The sequence below is a fragment of the Mobula hypostoma genome, chromosome 3 (genome assembly GCF_963921235.1).
Source record: "Mobula hypostoma chromosome 3, sMobHyp1.1, whole genome shotgun sequence".
NCBI lineage: Eukaryota > Metazoa > Chordata > Chondrichthyes > Myliobatiformes > Myliobatidae > Mobula > Mobula hypostoma.
The window spans coordinates 215,625,310-215,644,084 of NC_086099.1; the positions used below are offsets into that span (position 1 = coordinate 215,625,310).

Below are 18,775 nucleotides of genomic sequence, written 5' to 3' on the forward strand. Positions count from 1 at the left end.
ATTTTCTCCCCATTTAGATAATAGTCTGCACCATTGTTCCTTCTACCAAAATGCATTATCATACATTTCCCAACACTGTATTCCATCTGGCACTTTTTTGCCCATTCTTCTAATGTGTCTAAGTTCTGCTGCAATAGGATTGCTTCCTCAGCACTACTTATCTCTCCACCAATCTTCGTATCATTCACAAGCTTGGCCACAAAGCCATCAATTCCATTATCTAAATCAATTGCAACCAATGTGAAAAGTAATGGTCCCAATAATGACCCCTGAGGAACACCACTAGTCACTGGCAATCACCAGAAAAGGCCCCTTCTATTTCCACGTGCTGCCTCTTGCCCGTCAGCCATTGCTCTATCCATGCCAGTATATTTCCTGTAACACCATAGAGTTTTATCTTGTTCAGCAGCCTCATGTGAGGTACCTTATTAAATGCCTTCTGAAAATCTAAATAAATGATATCCACGCCTCTCCTTTGTCCACCTTGCTTGTTATTTCCTTGAACAACTCTAACAGATTTGTCAGGTAAGATTTCCTTTTACAGAAACCACGCTGACTTTGACTTATTTTATCATTAGTCTCCAAGTACCTCGAAACCTCATCCTTAATAATAGACTCCAACATTTTCCCAACCACTGAGGTTAGGCTAACTGGCCTATAAGTTCCCTTCTTTTGCCTTCCGCTCTTCTTAAAGAGTGGAATGACATTTGCAATTTTCTATTCCTCTGGGGCCATGCCAGAATCAAGAGATTCTTGAAATTTCATGACTAATGCATCCGTTATCTCTTCAGCAACCTCTCTCAGCACTCTGGGATGTAGTCCATCTGGTCCAGGTGACTCATCCACCTTAAGACCTTTGAGTTTGCCTGGCACTTTTTCCTTTATAATAGCAATGGCACTCATGGGCTTCTGGCACACTGCTAGTGTCTTCCACAGTGAAGGCTAAAGCAAAGAACCCATTAAGTTCATCTGACATTTCTTTGTCTACCATTACTACTTAACCAGCATCATTTTCCAGTGGTCTAATATCAACTCTCACCTCTCTTTTATTCTTTATATAACTGAAAAAAACTTTTAGTATCCTGCTTTATATTACATAAGAACATAAGAAATAGGATTAGGCCATCTGGCCCATTGAGCCTGTTCCTGTCATTCAATAAGATCATGGCTGATCTGACCAGGGACTCATCTCCACCTACCTGCCTTTTCCTACCCTTAATTCCCCTACTATGCAAAAATCTATCCAACCTTGTTTTAAATATATTTACTGACGTAGGCTCCACTGCTTCATTGGGCAGAGAATTTCACAGATTTACCACTCTTTGATAACATCAGTTCCTCATCATCTCTATCCTAAATCTACACCCCTGAATCTTGAGGCTATGTCCCCTAGTTCCAGTCTCACCTACCAGTGGAAACAACTTTCCTGCCTCTATCTTATCTATCCCTTTCATAATTTTATATGTTTCTATAAGATCTCCTATCATTCTTCTGAATTCCAGTGAGTACAGTCCCAGGTGACTCAGTCTCTCCTCACAGCCTAACCCCCCCATCTCTGGAATCATTCTGGTGAACCTCCTCTGCACTCCCTCCAAAGCCAATATATCCTTCCTCAAGTAAGGAGACCAGAACTGCACACAGTTCTCCAGGTGCAGCCTCACCAGTACCCTGTACAGTTGTAGCATAACCTCCCTGCTCTTAAATTCAATCCCTCTAGCAATGAAGGCCAACATTCCATGTGCCTTCTTGATAGCCTGCTGCACCTGCAAACCAGCCTTTTGTGATTCGTGCACAAGCACTCACAAGTTCCTCTGCACAGAAGCATGCTGCAATCTTTTACCATTTAAATAATAATCTGATCTTCCATTTTTCCTTCCAAAGTGGATAACCTCGCATATACCAATATTGTACTCCACCTGCAGGCCCTTGCCCACTCTCCTAACCAATGTATATCTCTCTACAGACTCTTTGTATCCTCTGCACAATTTGCTTTTCCACTCAATTTAGTGACATCAGCAAACTTAGATACACTACACTTGGTCCCCTTTTCCAGATCATTAATGTATATCGTGAACAATTGTGGGCCCAGCAGCAACCCCTGCGGCACACCCCTCACCACTGATTGCCAACCAGAGTAACACCCATGTATTCCAACTCTCTGCTCTCTCTGTTAACCAATCCTCTATCCATGCTAATACATTACCCCCAACTCTATGCATCCTTATCTTATGGATAAGTATTTTATGTGGCATCTTATTGAATACCTTCTGGAAATCCAAGTAAATATCATCCATCTGTTCCCCTCTATCCACTGTGCTCGTTATATCCTCAAAGAACTCCAGTAATTTGGACTTGCCTTTGTTGAATCCATGCTGCGTCTGCTTGATGGATCCATTTCTTTCCAGACGGCTTGCAATTTCTTCTTTAATGATAGCTTCAAGCATTGTCCGAACTACAGATAAAAAACTAACTGGCTTATAGTTTGCCTATATCCTTTTTTGAACAGTGGCATGACATTCGCCTTCTTCCAATCTGGCGGGACCTGCCCAGAGTTCAGCGAATTTTGGTAAATTATCACCAAAGCCTCTACTATAACCTCTGCCATTTCTTTCAGTACCCTGGGATGCATTCCATCAGGACTAAGGGACTTGTCTATCTTTAGGTCCACAAGTTTGCTCAGCACTACCTCTTTAGTGATAGCTGTTGTATCAAGGTTACCTCCCATTGCATCCGTATCATCTCTCTTTGGCATGTTAGATGTGTCTTCCACGGTGAAGACAGGCACAGATTAGTTATTCAAAGCCTCGGCCATTTCCTCATTATTCAATATCAATTTTCCCTTCTTGTCCTCCAAAGAACATATGTTCACTTTAGCCACCTTTTCCACTTTATACATGATTATAAAAACTTTTACTATCTGCATTTATATTTTGTGCTAGTTTATTTTCATAATCTAACTTCCCTTTCTTTATTGCTCGTTTTCCCAACCTTCCAATTTCCCACTACTCTTGGCGACTTTGTACACACAAGCTTTTAGTTTGATGCCTTTCTTTATTTCCTTAGTTATCGATGGCTGGCTCTCCCCACCCTTACTGCCCTTGCTTTTAACTGGAACATACTTTTGTTGAGCACCATAAAAAATCTCTGAAAGTTTTCCACTGTTCCTCAATCTGTGTTCCCAGTCTACCCTATCCAACTCCTCCCTCATTCTGTTGTAATCTCCCTTGTTTAGACATGATACACTGGTTTTAGATCGAAATATTGCACCCCCCCCATTTGTATGAGAAACTCAATCATACTGTGATCACTCTTTTCAAGAGGATCCCTAACTACAGGATTGCTAATTTTACCTATCTTATTGTACAGGACTAGATCCAAGATGGCACTTTCCCTTGTAGGTTCAGTAACATGCTGTTCCAGCATCACGGACGCATTCTATGAAGTTCTCCTCAAGATGGCCTCGACCAACTTGATTCACCCAATCTATGTGCAAGTTAAAGCCCCCCATGATAAATGCTGTTCCATTCTTACATGCCTCAGGTATTTCTGTTCTCATATTTTGCCCTCATATTTCATCTTTTCCCTTCTTACAGCTTTTTAGTTGCCTTTTGTTGGATTTTAAAAGCTTCCCAATCATCCAACTTCCCATTACTTTTGCTACCTTATATGCCCTTTCCTTGGTTTTTATGCAATCCTTAACTTCCCTTGTCAGCCTACTGCCGCCATTTAAGAACAACTTTCATGACACATGCTGGTGATAATAAACCTGATTCTGAGGGACATATCTATCCTGCTCCTTGAGAGCTATTCCCAGAAACTTCGGCCACTTCTGTTCTGCCAGCATCCCCGCCACTGTACCCCTCCAATCCACCTGGGCAAGCTCCTCTCTAGTCTCTGGAATTCCCTTTATTCCATTAGGATGAAAGGTGAAATGTTTAATGGGGAACACGAGGTGGAACTTCCTCATTCAGAGGGTGGAACGAGCTGCCATCGAAAGTGGTGGATGCAGGTTCGATCACAACATTTAAGAGAAGTTTGGATGGGTTAGTGGATACATGAGATATGGAGGGCCATGGTCCAGGTGCGGGTTGGTGGGACTAGACATAATAACCGATGGGCGTTGGGTCTTTTTCTGCGCTGTAGCGCTCCATGACGCATTGACTCCATCCACTGAAGCAGGAGGTCGATATAACTGGGAAAGATTGAGAGAAGATGAACACAGATCGACGCTGAGGACTGAGGCACGTCACCATGAGGGCGGCATCCCCACTCGCCCGGCCCCTCTTGCTGATTAGCTCGACAGCCTGCCAATGCACGGGCTCTCTCCGTCCCGCATCGCTCCTCCTCGGTGCTCGCCTTCAGTTCCGCCGCTCCAGGCTCACCACGAACTGTGTTTCACACACACACACACACAATGCTGGAGGAACTCAGCAGGCCAGGCGGCCTGGAAACGTGTAAACAGTCGACGTTTCGGACCGAGACCCCTCCTCAAGATCGGGGAGGATCTCTTCCACCGCGCTCTGTTTAATCCCGCTTTCGCCTAGTCCCGTTGGCCACGCCCCATGCGTTGCTCCAGTTAGTCCCGCCCACCCTCCGCTGTTTTCCCCGCCTCCCCCGTGCTGCGCGTAAACCGCGCGCCCGCCTCGCGCCCTACTCCCCCTTCCGGCCAGCCGGCGCGCGCCCGCCCGGTGTCAGCGAGCATGGCGGCGGGTGGAGAGTGCTACCTGGGCATCGACCTCAGCACGCAGCAGGTGAGGCGCACTCGGGCTGGCAGGTGACGGGCGGGGCCGTACCCTCCCCGCCCATTGGTTTCCGTCTCCTCACCGGCGTCCTGGGCATCTTCAGCTGGTGGTCCACGATGGCAGATTATCATCTACTGCGTGCAGTGCGGGTGGTTTAAACCGTGGTTAGGGATAAGTCTGGTGTTAGGGAGAAAAGAAGGAGAGGATGGAGGTGGGGTATGGACCTGGTGTAAGTCTGAGGGGGTTGTACGCATCAGGACGGGCTACAGGCATGATTAGTGGTGTTGGAATAGGGTGCTGTACGGTTGATGCTTATGCCAAGGGATAGTGAGGGTAAGAGCGTGTGGTTGCTGAATTGGTGCCGGTGGCAGGGTTTCAGATTACTGGTTCATTGGGGGAAGGTATGAGCTGTACAAAAGGAACGGGTTGCACCTGAACCCAAAGGGGATCAATATTCTTGCGGCACGTTTTGCTAGAGCTGTTGGGGAGGATTTAAATGAATTTGGCGGGGGGGGGGGGGAATGTGAACCAGAGAGTGATAGGGCTGACAATGGGGCAGTTTGTATACAACCATGTTGTGAGACTGTACGGAATGACAAGCAGTTGATAGGACAAAATTGCGGTCAGTGGGATGAGTTAAAATGTAACAGACTGGAAAAAGGGTGATGAATACAGGACTGAAGATGTTACATTGAATGCACACAATAATTGGAATAAGGTAGATGATTTGGTTGTGCAGTTAAAGATTGACAGGTATGATGTAGGCATCACAGAGTCGTGGCTGAAAGAAGATCGTAGTTGGGAGCTTAACATCCAAGGATACACATTGTATTGAAATAACAGGCAGATAGGCAGAGGGGGTAGTGTGGTTGGTTCTTGGTAAAAAATGAAGCCAAATCCTTGGTAAGAGGTGACAAAGGATTTGTCGAATCCTTGTAGGTAGAGTTAAGAAATTGTAAGGTTAAAAACTCCCTGTTGGGAGTTATACATGGACCTCTGAACAGTAACCAGCAGGTGGACTACAAATAATAATGGGAGATAGAAATAGCATGTAAAACAGACAATATTGTGGTAGTCATGGAGGTTTTCAATATGCAGGTGGTTTGGGAAAGCCAGGTTGATTCTGAATCCCAAGCAAGGGAATTTGTAGAATGCCCACGAGATGAGGTTTCGGGTTACTTGAAGGCACATTAGTAATCCAAATTCAGCATGATTTCCTTAAGGGGAAACAGTGCTTGACAAATCTGTCAGAATTCTTTGAGGAATTAACAAGCTGGATAGACAAAGGAGAATCAGTGGATGTTGTGTACTTGGATTTTCAGAAGACCTTTGACAAGGTGCCACGCATGAGGCTGCTGAACAAGATAAGAACCCATGATATTACAGGAAAGAAACCAGCATGGCTAGAAAATTGGATCTCTGGCCGGAGGCAAAGAGTGGGAATAAAGGGGGCCTTTAGTGGTTGGCTGCCGGTGACTAGTGGTGTTGGTGTCAGGACTGCTTCTTTTCACTTTATAGGTCAATGATTTGGATAATGGAATTGATGGCTTGGTGGCCAAGTTTGCAGTCAACACAAAGATAGGTGGAGGCTCAGGTAGTGTTGAGGAAGCAGGGTGGTTACAGGAGAACATACACCGATTGGGAGACTGGGCAAAGAAATGGCAGATGGAATGTAATGTAGGGAAGTGCACTTTGGCAGAAGGAATAAAGATGAGATTTTTGAATTTTCTTCCCATTTAGGAAATAGTTCACAAGTGCAAAGGGACTTGGGAGTCCTTGTGCAGGATTCCCTAAAGGTTAACTTCCAGGTTGAGTTGGTGGTAAGGAAGGCAATTGTAATGTTAACGTTCATTTTGTGAGGACTAGAACACAAGAGCAAGGATGTAATGTTGGGGTTTTATAAGACATTGGTCAGACCACACTTTGAGTGTAGTGAGCAGTTCTGAGCACCTTAGCTAAGAAAAGATGTGCTGGTATTGGAGAAGGTCCAGCGGGGATTCCATATACCATAAGACTATAAGACATGGGAGCAGAATTAGGCCATCTGGCCCATCGAGTCTGCTCCGCAATTCAATCATGGCTGATCCTGTTTTCTATCTCCTCAACCCCAGTTCCCAGCCTTCTCCCCGTAACCTTTGATGCCATGTCCAATCAAGAACCTATCAATCTCTGCCTTAAATACGCCCAATGACCTGGCCTCCATAGCTGCATGTGGCACCAAATTCCACAAATTCACCACCCTTTGACTAAAGAAATTTCTCTGCATCTCTGTTTTGAAAGGGTGCCCCTCTATCCTGAGGCTATGCTGTCTTGTCCTCGACTCTCCCACCATGGGAAACATCCTTTCCACATCTACTCTGTCTGGGCCTTTCAACATTTGAAAGGTTTCAAATAGATCCCCCACTCATCCTTCTGAATTTCAGCGAGTACAGACCCAGCGCCATCAAACGTTCCTTGTATGATAACCCTTTCATTCCTGGAATCCTCCTTGTGAACCTCCTCTGGACCCTCTCCAATGTCAGCACATCTTTTTTAAGATGAGGAGCCCAAAACTGTTCACAATACTCAAGGTGAGGCCTCACCAGTGCCTTATAAAGCCTCAGCATCACATCCTTGCTCTTGTATTCTAGACCTCTTGAAATGAATTCTAACATGGCATTTGCCTTCCTCACCACCAACTCAACCTGCAAGTTAACCTTCAGCGTGTTCTGCACAAGGATTCCCAAGTCCCTCTGCATCTCAGATTCCTAGATTTTCTCCCTGTTTAGAAAATAGTCTGCACATTTATTTCTACTACCAAAGTGCATGACCATGCATTTTTCAGCATTGTATTTCATTTGCCACTTTCTTGCCCATTGTCCTAATCTGTCTTAAGTCCTCAACTCTGCATCCTATCTGTTTCCTCAACACTACCTGCCCCTCCACCAATCTTTGTATCATCTGCAAACTTGGCAACAAAGCCATCTATTCCATCATCTAAATCAGTGGCCCCCAACCACTTAGCTTGTTGGTCCCCAAACAATTAGCTTGTTTATTTCGGCTTTTTTCTTAAAGATGTGCTGGGTGCGTTCCGGCTACCACTGCACCGCTGCATTCTTCGCAGCAGTGTATCAGTCTGCGGCCCGGAGGTTGGGGACCATTGATCTAAATCATTGATACACAGCGTAAAAAGAAGTGGTCCCAACACTGAGCTCTGCAGAACGCCACTGGTCACTGGCAGCCAACCAGAACAGGATCCTTTTATTCCCACTCGCTGCCTGCTACTGATCAGCCAATGCTCTTAACCATGTTAGTAACTTTCATGTAATACCATAGGCTCTTAACTTAGTAAGCAGCCTCATGTGTGGCACCTTGTCAAAGGCCTTCTAAAAGTCGAAATATACAACATCCACTGCATCTATCCTACTTGTAATCTCCTCAAAGAACTCCAACAGGTATATCAGGTAGGAATTTCCCTGAAAGAAACCATGATGACTTTGTACTATCTTGTCCTGTGTCACCAAGTACTCCATCATTTCATCCTTAACAATTGACTCCAACATCTTCCCAACCACTGAGGTCAGGCTAACTGGTCTATATTAATTTCCTTTCTGCTGTCTTACTCTCTTAAGATTCGCATGAATGATCCCAGGAACAAAAGGGTTAACATATGAGGAGCATTTAGATGGTCTGTACTTGACGGATTTAGAAAAATGATGGGGAGAATCCCATTGAAACCTAAATATCGCACGTTTGGATAGTGTGGATGTGGAGAGGATGTTTCCTCTAGTGGGAGAGTCTAGGACCAGAAGGCACAGCCTCAGAATAGAGGGATGACTATTTAGAACAGAGATGAGGAAACATTTCTTCAGCTAGAGAATCTGTGGAATTCATTGTGATAGGTGGCTGTGCAGGCTAAGTTATTGACTATATTTAAGTTGGATTATTGAAGGCTTCAAAGGCTATGAGGAGAGCGCAGGAGAATGGGGTAGAGTGGGATAATAAGTCAGCCTTGATTGACTGGCAGAACAGACTTGATGGGACTGAATGGCCTAATTCTGCTCTTGTGTATTATGATGTTATTAAAGGTTTGGTTGTGGATTGGGTTAAATTAATTTGGGGTGTAGACTCGGGTGAATTGGATGTTTTGAAATAAATAAAGCTTGTTATCAAACCCTCTTTCTTGTATGTTTGACTATGGTCACTTTTTTTTCACTAGTGGGAGCGTCAGGAACAAGGGCACACAAATACAAAATAAGGGGTCTGTGCTTCCATTACACCACTAGCCACAGGCTTCCAATCAGAAAAACAACCCTCTGTGATCATCATCTGTTTTGAATCTTGTTTGCTAACCTGCCTTGGATCCCAGGTGCTGTAAACCTTTGGACCAGTTTCCCCATGTGGATCATGGTCAAAGGCTTTATTGAAGTCTATGGTATGGAAGCTATTGGAAAAATATTCTGAGGGACAGGATCAATTTATAGAGTGACTATTCAAAGATAGTCAGCATAGCTTTGCTATATGAATCCTGTCTCTTCAACCACTCTGCACTCACACATTTTGTTATCTCTTTGAAAAACTGAATCATATTGAAGAGACAGGATTCATATAGCAAAGCCATGCTGGCTGTCTTTGAATAGTCCCTCTAAAGATTAATCCTATCCCTTACTTCCATACCACATGACGTAGGAGCAGAATTGGCCCACTTGGTCTGTTGAGTCTGCTTCATCATTTGATCATGGTTGATCTGTTTTCCCCCTCAACCCCACTTTCCTGCCTTCTCCCTGTAACTTTTGACGCCTTTACTAATCAAGAACCTATTAACCTCTGCCGTAAATATACCCAGTGATTTGGCCTCCACAACTGTCTGTGGCAATGAATTTTGCAGGTTCACCACCCTCTAGCTAAAGAAGTTCTTCCTCATCTCTGATCGAAAGGAATGTCCTCCTGTTTTGAGGCTGTGCCCTCTCGTACTAGAATCCCTCACTATAGGAAACATCCTCTCCACATCCAGTCTATCTAGGCCCTTCAAGATTCGGTAGGTATCAATAAGATCCCATGTTATGCTTTTAAACTCCAGCGAGTACAGCCCCAGAGCCATTAAATATGTTAACCCTTTCATTCCTGGGATTATTCCCATAAAACTCCTCTGGACCCTTTCCAATACCAGCGCATCCTTTCTTAGTTATGTGGCCCAAAACTGCACAAAATACTCCAAGTGTGGCCTAACCAATGTCTTTAGACTTACTTTAGGGTTATAATTACCTATCTTAGTCCACTGTCCTCGTTGAATATCACTGACTCTCCTCCAGTTATATGGCACCTCACCTGTGGCCAACAAAGATTTATAAATCTCAATCCAGTACTCAGCAGTCTCCTTCCTGGCTTCCTATGGCAATCTGGGAAATGTCTCATCAAGCTCTGGATAGTCACCTACATTTTACCCATTAGGCATCCAATACCTTCTTTAGAAAAACCACGTCATCTTTCCTCTTCCAGAATTCTGTAACAACGGTGCTTTGATGAGTGGATACTGATGAGAAATAGTCAATTAATACATGTCTTCGGATCCATGCTACGAAAGTATAGGATCGGAAGATGTAGAATCCTTGTGGGTGGAGTTAAACTGCCAGGGTACAAAGACCCTGTTGGAAGCCTCTGAACAGTAACCAGGGTGTCAGATATAAATTACAATGGAAGATCAAAAAGGCATGTGGAAAGGATAATGTTACAATAGTCTTGGGGGATTTCAAGATGCATGTAGAGTGGGAAAAATCATGTTGGTGCTGGAATCCAAGAGAGGGAATTTGTAGAATACCTACAAGATGGCTTTTTAGAGCAGCTTGTGGTTGAGTTCTCTAGGGCAGGGGTCCCCAACCTTTTTTGCACTGCGGACCGGTGGGGGGGGTGTGATGTGTTCAAGTTCAACAGTGCGTGACACGGAATGAGGAAAGGTGCAGCTGACTCATATCGTTTCATATCGCTAAATCATATCATTTCCTCGCGGCCTGGTAGCACATCTTTGCGGCCCAGTGGTTGGGGACCACTGCTCTAGGAGATCAGCTACATTCGATTGGCTGTTGTGTAATAACAGGGAGTTTAGGAAGTTTAAGGTAAAGGAACCCTTAGAAGACAATTATCATAATAAATCAGATTATCAGTATTACAGAGGAGTAAATTGAATTACAGAGAGAGGAGCTAGCCAACGTTGATTGGAAGGGGACGCTAGCAGGGATGATCGCAGAATAGCAATGGCTGGAGTTTCTGGGGACAATTCATAAGGCGGAGGATAGATACATCTCAGAGTAACAAGGATTCCAAAGGGAGGATGAGGCAATTGTTGCTGACAAGGGAAGTCAAAGACAGCAAAAAAACAAAAGAGAGGGCATATGGTATAGTAAAAATTAGTGGGAAATTGGAAGATAGGGAAACATTTAAAAAACCAACAGAAGGGAACTAAAAAATCCCAAGGAGAGCAGTGATGAAGTATGAAGGTAAGCTAGCCAATAATATTAACAAGGATACAAAAAGTTTTTCTGCAGATATATAAAGAATAAAAAGGAGGTAAGAGTGGACATTGGACCGCTGGAAAAGTGACACTAAAGAGATAGTAATGGGGGACAAAGAAATGGTGGATGAATTTAAGTATTTTTCATCAGTCTTCACAGCAAAATGCCAGAAATTCAAGAGTGTTGGGTGGGGGTGGCAGAAATGAGTAGTCTAAGGAGAAGGTGCTTGAAAAGCTGAAAGGTTCTAAGGTAGGTAGGTCATCTGGACAAAGTAGGCAATGTCTCAGGATTCTGAAAGAGGTAGCTGAAAATATTGCAATAGCAATGATCTTTCAAGAATCATTAGATTCTGGAATGTTTCTGGGGCACTGGAAAATTGCAAACGTCACTGCATTCTATAAGAAGGAAGGGAGGCAGAAGAAAGGAAATTCTTCCCATTTAGCCTGACTTCAGTGGATGGGAAGATGTTGGAGTCCATTATTAAAGATGAGGATTTGGGGTACTTGGAGGCACATGATAAATTAGGCCAAAGTCAGCTTAGTTTCCTTGAGGGAAAATCTTGCCTGACAAATCTGTTGGAATTCTTGGAGGAAATAATAAGCAGGATAGGTAAAGGAGAGTCATTAGATGCTATTTACTTAGATTTTCAGAAGGCCTTTGACAAATTGCCGCACTTAAGGCTGCTTAATAAGATAAAAGCCCATGGTATTACAGGAAAGGTATTAGCAAGAATAGATGATTGGCAAGAGAGAACAGTTGGAGTAAAGAGGGCCTTTTCTGTTTGACTGCTGGTGACAAGTGGTGTTGTGCAGGAGTCTGTATTGGGAGTGTTTTTCATGTTATATGTCAACGATAAGGATGGCAGAATTGATGGCTTTGTGGGCAAGTTTGTAGACGATGCAAAGATAGGTGGAGGGGTAGGTAGTGCTGAGGAAGCAGAGGCTCTGCGGAATAACTTATAGACAGTTTGGGAGAATGGGCAAAGATGGAATACACTGGAGGGAAGTATATTGTCATGAACTTTGGTAAAAGGAATAAAAGAGTAGATTATTTTCAAAATGGGGAGAAAATTCAAAAATCAGGCGCAAAGGGACTTGGGAGTCTTTGTGCAGGATTCTCTGAAAGTTAACTTGCAGGTCGAGATGATGGTAAGGAAGGCAAATACGTACAATGTTAGCATTCATTTTGAGAGAACTGGAATATAAGAACAAAGGTGTGATACTGAGGCTTAATAAGGCATTGGCCAGACTACATTTGAAGTATTGTGAACAGTTTTGGGCTCTTTATCTAAGAAAAGATGTGCTGGCATTGGAGAGTGTCCAGAGGAGGTTCACAAGAATGATTTCAGGGAATGCAGGGGCTAACATATGAGGAGTGTTTGATGGATCTGGGTCTTTATTAGCTGGAGTTTGGAAGAATGAGGCGTGGAATCTCATTGAACCTATCGAATATTGAAAGGCCAAACATTGGATGTGGAGAGGATGTTTCCTATAGTGAGTGAGTCTAGGACCAGAGGGCACGCCTCAGAATAGAGGGATGTCCATTGAGAACAAAGATGAGAAGGAATTTCTTTAGGCAGAAGGTGGTGAATCTGGAATTCATTACTGCGGACAGCTGTGGAGGCCAAGTCATTGAGTATATTTAGAGCGGAGGTTGATAGGTTCTTGGTTAGTCAGAGCGTCAAAGGTTACAGGGAGAAGACATGAAATGGGGTTGAGAGGGTTAATAAATCAGCCATGATGGAATGGTGAAGCAAACCCAATGGGCTGAGTGGCCTAATTCTGCTCCTGTCTTATGGTACGATGGTCTTAATTGGTTTATTGAGTCCATTGTTGTACCCAGAGCATTACAGTTCCCCCACTCACTTTTCCTTTATTTCTCAATTCCCATAAATGCGTGCCATGGTTGGTGTGATGCTATTACAGTTCGGGGCATCCCATTGTTCAGAGTACAACCTGGTGCTGATCTGTAAGGAGTCACTATACGAGGGGTGATTGAGAAGTTCGTGACCTAAGGTGGAAGATGATGAGTTATTAACTTCAAACTTTCTGCATTTTCACTCAAAGAGTTGAATTGCATGTACATGTAACGAGCGCTGTATAACTCATCTCCTACCTTAGGCCACGAACTTATCAATCACCCCTGCTGTGGACCACCTGGAGGATGCTCTTGTTACATGCATGTGCAGTTCAACTCTTTGAGTGATAATGCTGAAAGTTTGAAGTTAATAACTCATCTCCTTCTACCTTAGGCCACGAACTTATCAATCACCCCTGCTGCGGACCACTTCCACGAAGAAGGGATCCGTATGCTCCATGACCGCTAGACTAAGTGTGTACATGTAGGAGGGGACTATGTTGAAAAATAAATGTGCTAGGTTTTCTAAAATAGACTCCTTCTACCTTAGGTCACGAACTTATGAATCACCCCTCGTCTGTCCTCCCTGTGGAATATGTGCGTTTTGCCCTGGCGCTGTGGTTTCTTCCTACACTCCAAAAATGTAGTGGGTAGGTTAATTGGCCATTGTAAATTGTCCCAAGCTTAGGTTAGGGTTAATTGTGGTTGCTGGGGTGGTGTGGCTCATAGGGCCTACTCCATGCTCTAACACTAAATAAAATAAAAAAAAATAAATAACCATCTCTCCTCCACCCCCTCATTCTCATCATGGTGTCATTTACAGCATACAATTTATCCTATCAAACCTTGTGTTTGGGATGTGGGCTGGACCTGGAGGACCTGGTAGAAACCTACGTAGTTGTGGAGAACAGGCAACACTGGGAGTCAGGATTGAACTTGGGCAGTAATGCTTTGAAGCAGTGGCTGCACCATAGTTGGTGATATGCTGAGTTTTATATGCCAATACGATATGCACAGTGTATCTGACTGTCCATCATGTATGTGGTCAGTGTGACTTGAGGCTTCATCATTAAGTTTATTGGCCACCAGCGCGTTTTAGGAATTTTTCGAGTTTTAGTCATCCTAAAAAGATGATGAAAATCAGTTAAAGCAGGAGTTCCCTTAGTAGGGGTCCATAGCGTAAAAAAAAGTTGGAAACCGCTAAGTTAAAGCAATTTTATACTTTGAAATGCAATTGATACTGCGTCGGAGACGATAAATCACAAGCTAACATTCCTCTCTTCCATGTTGCTGTACTCCTCTATTGAAGCAGTGCAGCAACTTGGCCACAATTGCACAGCGGCTTATTTTTAATATTTAACTATGGATCATATTGATTATACACAGGTTTCTTCATCTTTCATTAAAGTCTCCAGGGAAAGAAAAGTTAGCAGGAGGGCAGCAACACAGTGTGTGCTTTGGTTTTTTTTTATTGCTACTGCACTGCAAGTATCTGTGTACTTTTTATAGACAAATTATGGAACACTTCTTATACAGTAACTAATTTCAATAAATGGAGTTGCTGAACAAGCATTTTTTTCTCTTTCAATGTGTTCTATATTCAACAGCATCTTTGGCTTACATTTGACACCATTATTGATTAATTAAAAAAACTCATGAAAAAATAACTCTTCAACTATCTTCTGACCTTTTAAAATGTAACCCAATTCTTGTACCAAGCCTGTACTTTGACCCCCAACTGTTGCACGTAATCTCTGACAGTGGGAGTCTGGCATGTTTCCACTAAAGGTACAGATTCTTTCTGGGGGAAGAAAAAGAACTTTAAAAATTCTCGTTCCTTTTCCACCTTGTTTTACAACCTCAGACATTGTGATGTAAATTTTGTTAAGACACCCGAACTGCTGCATGGTTATTCTTGTTCTTGACCATGCCAGCAGTTGAGTAAGATAAAAGATATTTCAGTTCAAAACAGTGAAGAGTTTTATCTCATTTATTTACAAAGGAGATATGGATAATGTTTGTCATTTTTGTGATGACCCGCTCCTTCATCTTGCATCTGTATTCACTCTGAGCTCTGTCTGAATCCCTGACTTTCTTTCCTTCATTGTAAACAGTTCTACCCATAATTTGGTCTATGCTCTGCAAACATTTTGCCTCCATCATTGCTTTTTCATTCGAGTTTATTGGATCAGGCCATTGCTTGGAATTACTGGCAGTTTGCACTCACCTGATCTCCGTCATACTCTATATGCTGCAGTCAGGGTTAGGTTTTGGCAGTGAGTAGGCCTCGGGCATAGTGCAAAGTTTCTGCGCTTGAAATGTCTCTGGCAGAATGTGATGGAAGGCAAATACTAGGGCACTGTTTTGCTTTGGAATAACCTGTAATTAATTTTAACAATTTTTAAGTCCCTCTGATCTTCAGGGTTATTTAACAATTAACAACATTGATGGAAATGATTGCAATACTTAAGATGATGAAAACGTGTTGAGATACTTGGAAGCATTAAGCTAAAGTGAATAATTACAACTTGCCTTTTACCTCTGAGCCACAGGCTCTACTTAGTTAATGTGATCAATGTGTTATGCCACTAAAGTGGTGAATGTTAGAGGGAATGTTTCATGGCTTAAGGATATAATGGTAGAATGACTTAGTCATACTTGCATAAACTTTCTCTATGGTTCATTTAGATAATGGTTGATTTATTGCCTTAAGCCTATTTTTAGATTATTACACTATATATTAAACATACAAAAGATTGGCTAACCTACAAAAATCTTAAACACACATTTTCAAATTGAACAAAGCTACTTATCTTACGAATCAGTCATAGTAGCTTGTCTTCCCATCTACAGTAGCGCTTTGATCTTCATTTTGAAGGAAATATGGTTTGCTTTCAATCCTGTGTATTTCAGAACATTATAACATTAAATACAAAATGTTTTCTATTTGAAAACTCATTTTGATGCATTGCCGGAAAGGAAACCATGCCATTTGTTATGAACTGCTGTTTGGTTGCAAGACTATGATATCTTAGACAAGGGATATATGTTTGGTTTGAGGAGATTATTGTGTATAGTTTTAAGTCTTTCTGACACTGTTGATTGTTGTTTGAGATGTGACATTCCCTTATAATTCTTACTGTTTGTTGTTAAACCATTGTATAATTCTCACTGATGGTGTTATTATTTTGGGGCACCCATCCTGGGCCCAGCAGGTAAGTGCAATTACGAAGAAAGCACACCGGTGCTGCTTACTTAGGAGTTTGCAGAGATTTGGCATGAGGTGCAAAAAAAAAATTTTGACAAAGTTCTGTAGATGTGTAGGGCAGAGTATATTGACTGGCTGCGTCATAGCCTGGTATGGAAACACCAATGCCCTTGAATGGAAAATCCTACATGAAGAAGTGGATGCGGTCCAGTCCATCAAAGGTAAAGCCCTCCCCACCATTGAGCACATCTCCATGAAACACCGTAGCAGGAAAGCAGTGTTCATCATCAGGGACCTCCACCACCCAGGACATGCTCTCTTTTTGCTGCAGCCATTAGGAAGAAGATACAGGAGCCTCAGGACTCACACCACCAGGTTCAGGATCAGTTACTACCACTCAACTATCAGGCTCTTGAACCAAGCGGGATACCTTCACTTGCCCCATCATTGAAATGTTCCCACAACCAATGGACTCACTTTCAAAGACTCTTCATTTCAAGTTCTTGATATTTATTGCTTATTTATTTATTACTCTTATTTCTTTCGTTTTATATTTGCACAGTTTGTTTTCTTCTGCACTCTGGTTGATCGCTCATGTTGGGCAGTCTTTCTTTGATTTTATTATGGTTTTGGATTTATTGAGTGTGTCTGCAAGAAAGTGCATCTGAGGATTCTATATGGTGACATACGTACTTTGATAATAAATTTACTTCGAACTTGTTGAACTTTTCTAACTTTTTTAATAGCTTCTCTATTTAGTAATTGTGATCAGTCATTTTTTCCATAATCCTTAAAATTGACACTAATTAAATGTGTTAGGGTTAGGGTTAGGGTTTGTTCCCTTTATCTGCTGACCGAAGTTATTTTTGTTTAGCTGACTAGTAAATGTTGGCTGTACTTGTATAATAAGCATGAATTTCCTCAACCCCAAATATCCTTTGGATAACATTATCTCCAAGTTGTATCATTATGCTTCTAGATAGAAACAGCATATTTGCACAGCATGGTTTTCACTTATCAGCCTCATGATTCTATCAGCTCAGCTGTTGTACAACCTTGATACTGTTTTCACCTTGAGCTTAACTAAAGGCTTCTGTACCTCCCACCTGATGGTAACAGTGAGAAAAGGGCATGCCCTGGGTGCTGGAGGTCCTTAATAATGGACACTGCTTTTCTGAGATACAACTCCTTGAAGATATCCTGGGTACTTTGTAGGCGAGTACCCAAGATGGAGCCAACTAAATTTACAACCCCCTACAGGTTCTCTCGGTCCTGTGCAGTAGTGCCCCTCCCCCCCATACTGTCAGAATGCTCTCCACGGTACATCTATAGAAGTTTTTGAGTGTATTTGTTGACATACCAAATCTCTTCAAAGTCTGAATGAAGTATAGTCACTGTCTTGCCGCCTTTATAACCACATCAATATGTCGGGACCAGGTTAGATCCTCGGAGATCTTGAGACCCAGGAATTTGATACTGCTCACTCTCTCCACTTCTGATCCCTCTATGAGGATTGTTATGTGTTCCTTCGTCTTACCCTTCCTGAACTCCACAATCAGCTCTTCGTCTCACTGACACTAAGTACCAGGTTGTTGCTGTGACAGCATTCCACTGGTTGGCATATCTCACTCCTGTTTGCCCTCTCGTCACTATCCGAGATTCTACCAACAATGGTTGTATCATCAGCAAATTTATAGATGGTAATTGAACTATGCCTAGCCACACAGTCATGTGTATATAGAGAGTAGAACAGTGGGCTAAGCACACACCACTGAGGTGCACCAGTGTTGATCGTCAGCAAGGAGGATATGTTATCACCAATCTGCACAGATTGGGGTCTTCCGGTTGGGAAGTCGAGGATCCAATGGCAGAGGGAGGTACAGAGGCCCAGGTTCTGTAACTTCTCAATCGGGATTGTGGGAATGATGGTATTAAGTGCTGAGCTATAGTCGATGAACAGCATCTTGACGTAGGTGTTTATGTTGTCCAGGTGGTCTAAAGCCATGTGAAGAGCCATTGAGATTGCATCTGCCGTTGACGTATTATGGCGATAGGTAAATTGCAATGGGTCCAGGTCCTTGCTGAGGCGGGAGTTCAGTCTAGTCATGACCAACCTCTCAAAGCATTTCATCACTAGATGTGAGTGCTACTGGGCGATAGTCATTAAGGCAGCTCACAGTATTCTTCTTAGGCACTGGTATGATGGTTGCCTTTTTGGAGCAAGTGGGAACTTCTGCCCATAGCAGTGAGAGGTTGAAAATGTCCTTGAATACTCCTGCTAGTTGGTTGGCACAGATTTTCAGAGCCTTACCAGGTATTCTTTCAGGACCTTCTGCCTTGCATGGGTTCACTCTCTTTAAAGACAGCCTAACATCAGCCTCTGAGACAGAGATCACAAGGTCATCAGGGATCTTCACAGCTGTAGTTGTGTTCTCCCTTTCAAAGTGTGCATAGAAGGCCTTGAGTTCATCTGGTAGTGA

The 18,775-nt window shown here is 42.9% G+C and overlaps 1 protein-coding gene across 5 annotated transcripts in view; it reads left to right on the forward strand.

Annotated features, from left to right (window-relative positions):
• The first annotated feature begins 4,631 nt into the window (after nucleotides 1–4,631).
• Nucleotides 4,632–18,775, forward strand: part of xylb (xylulokinase homolog (H. influenzae)) — a 337,542-nt gene continuing 323,398 nt past the window's right edge. For all 5 annotated transcript variants that reach the window (XR_010017455.1, XR_010017457.1, XR_010017456.1 and 2 more), the window contains exon 1: nucleotides 4,632–4,751. Coding sequence is in view for 2 of the 5 variants with exons in the window: in XM_063044483.1 (XP_062900553.1) it covers nucleotides 4,701–4,751 (51 nt within the window). In the remaining 3 variants the exon portion in view is untranslated. The remainder of the gene's footprint in view (nucleotides 4,752–18,775) is intronic.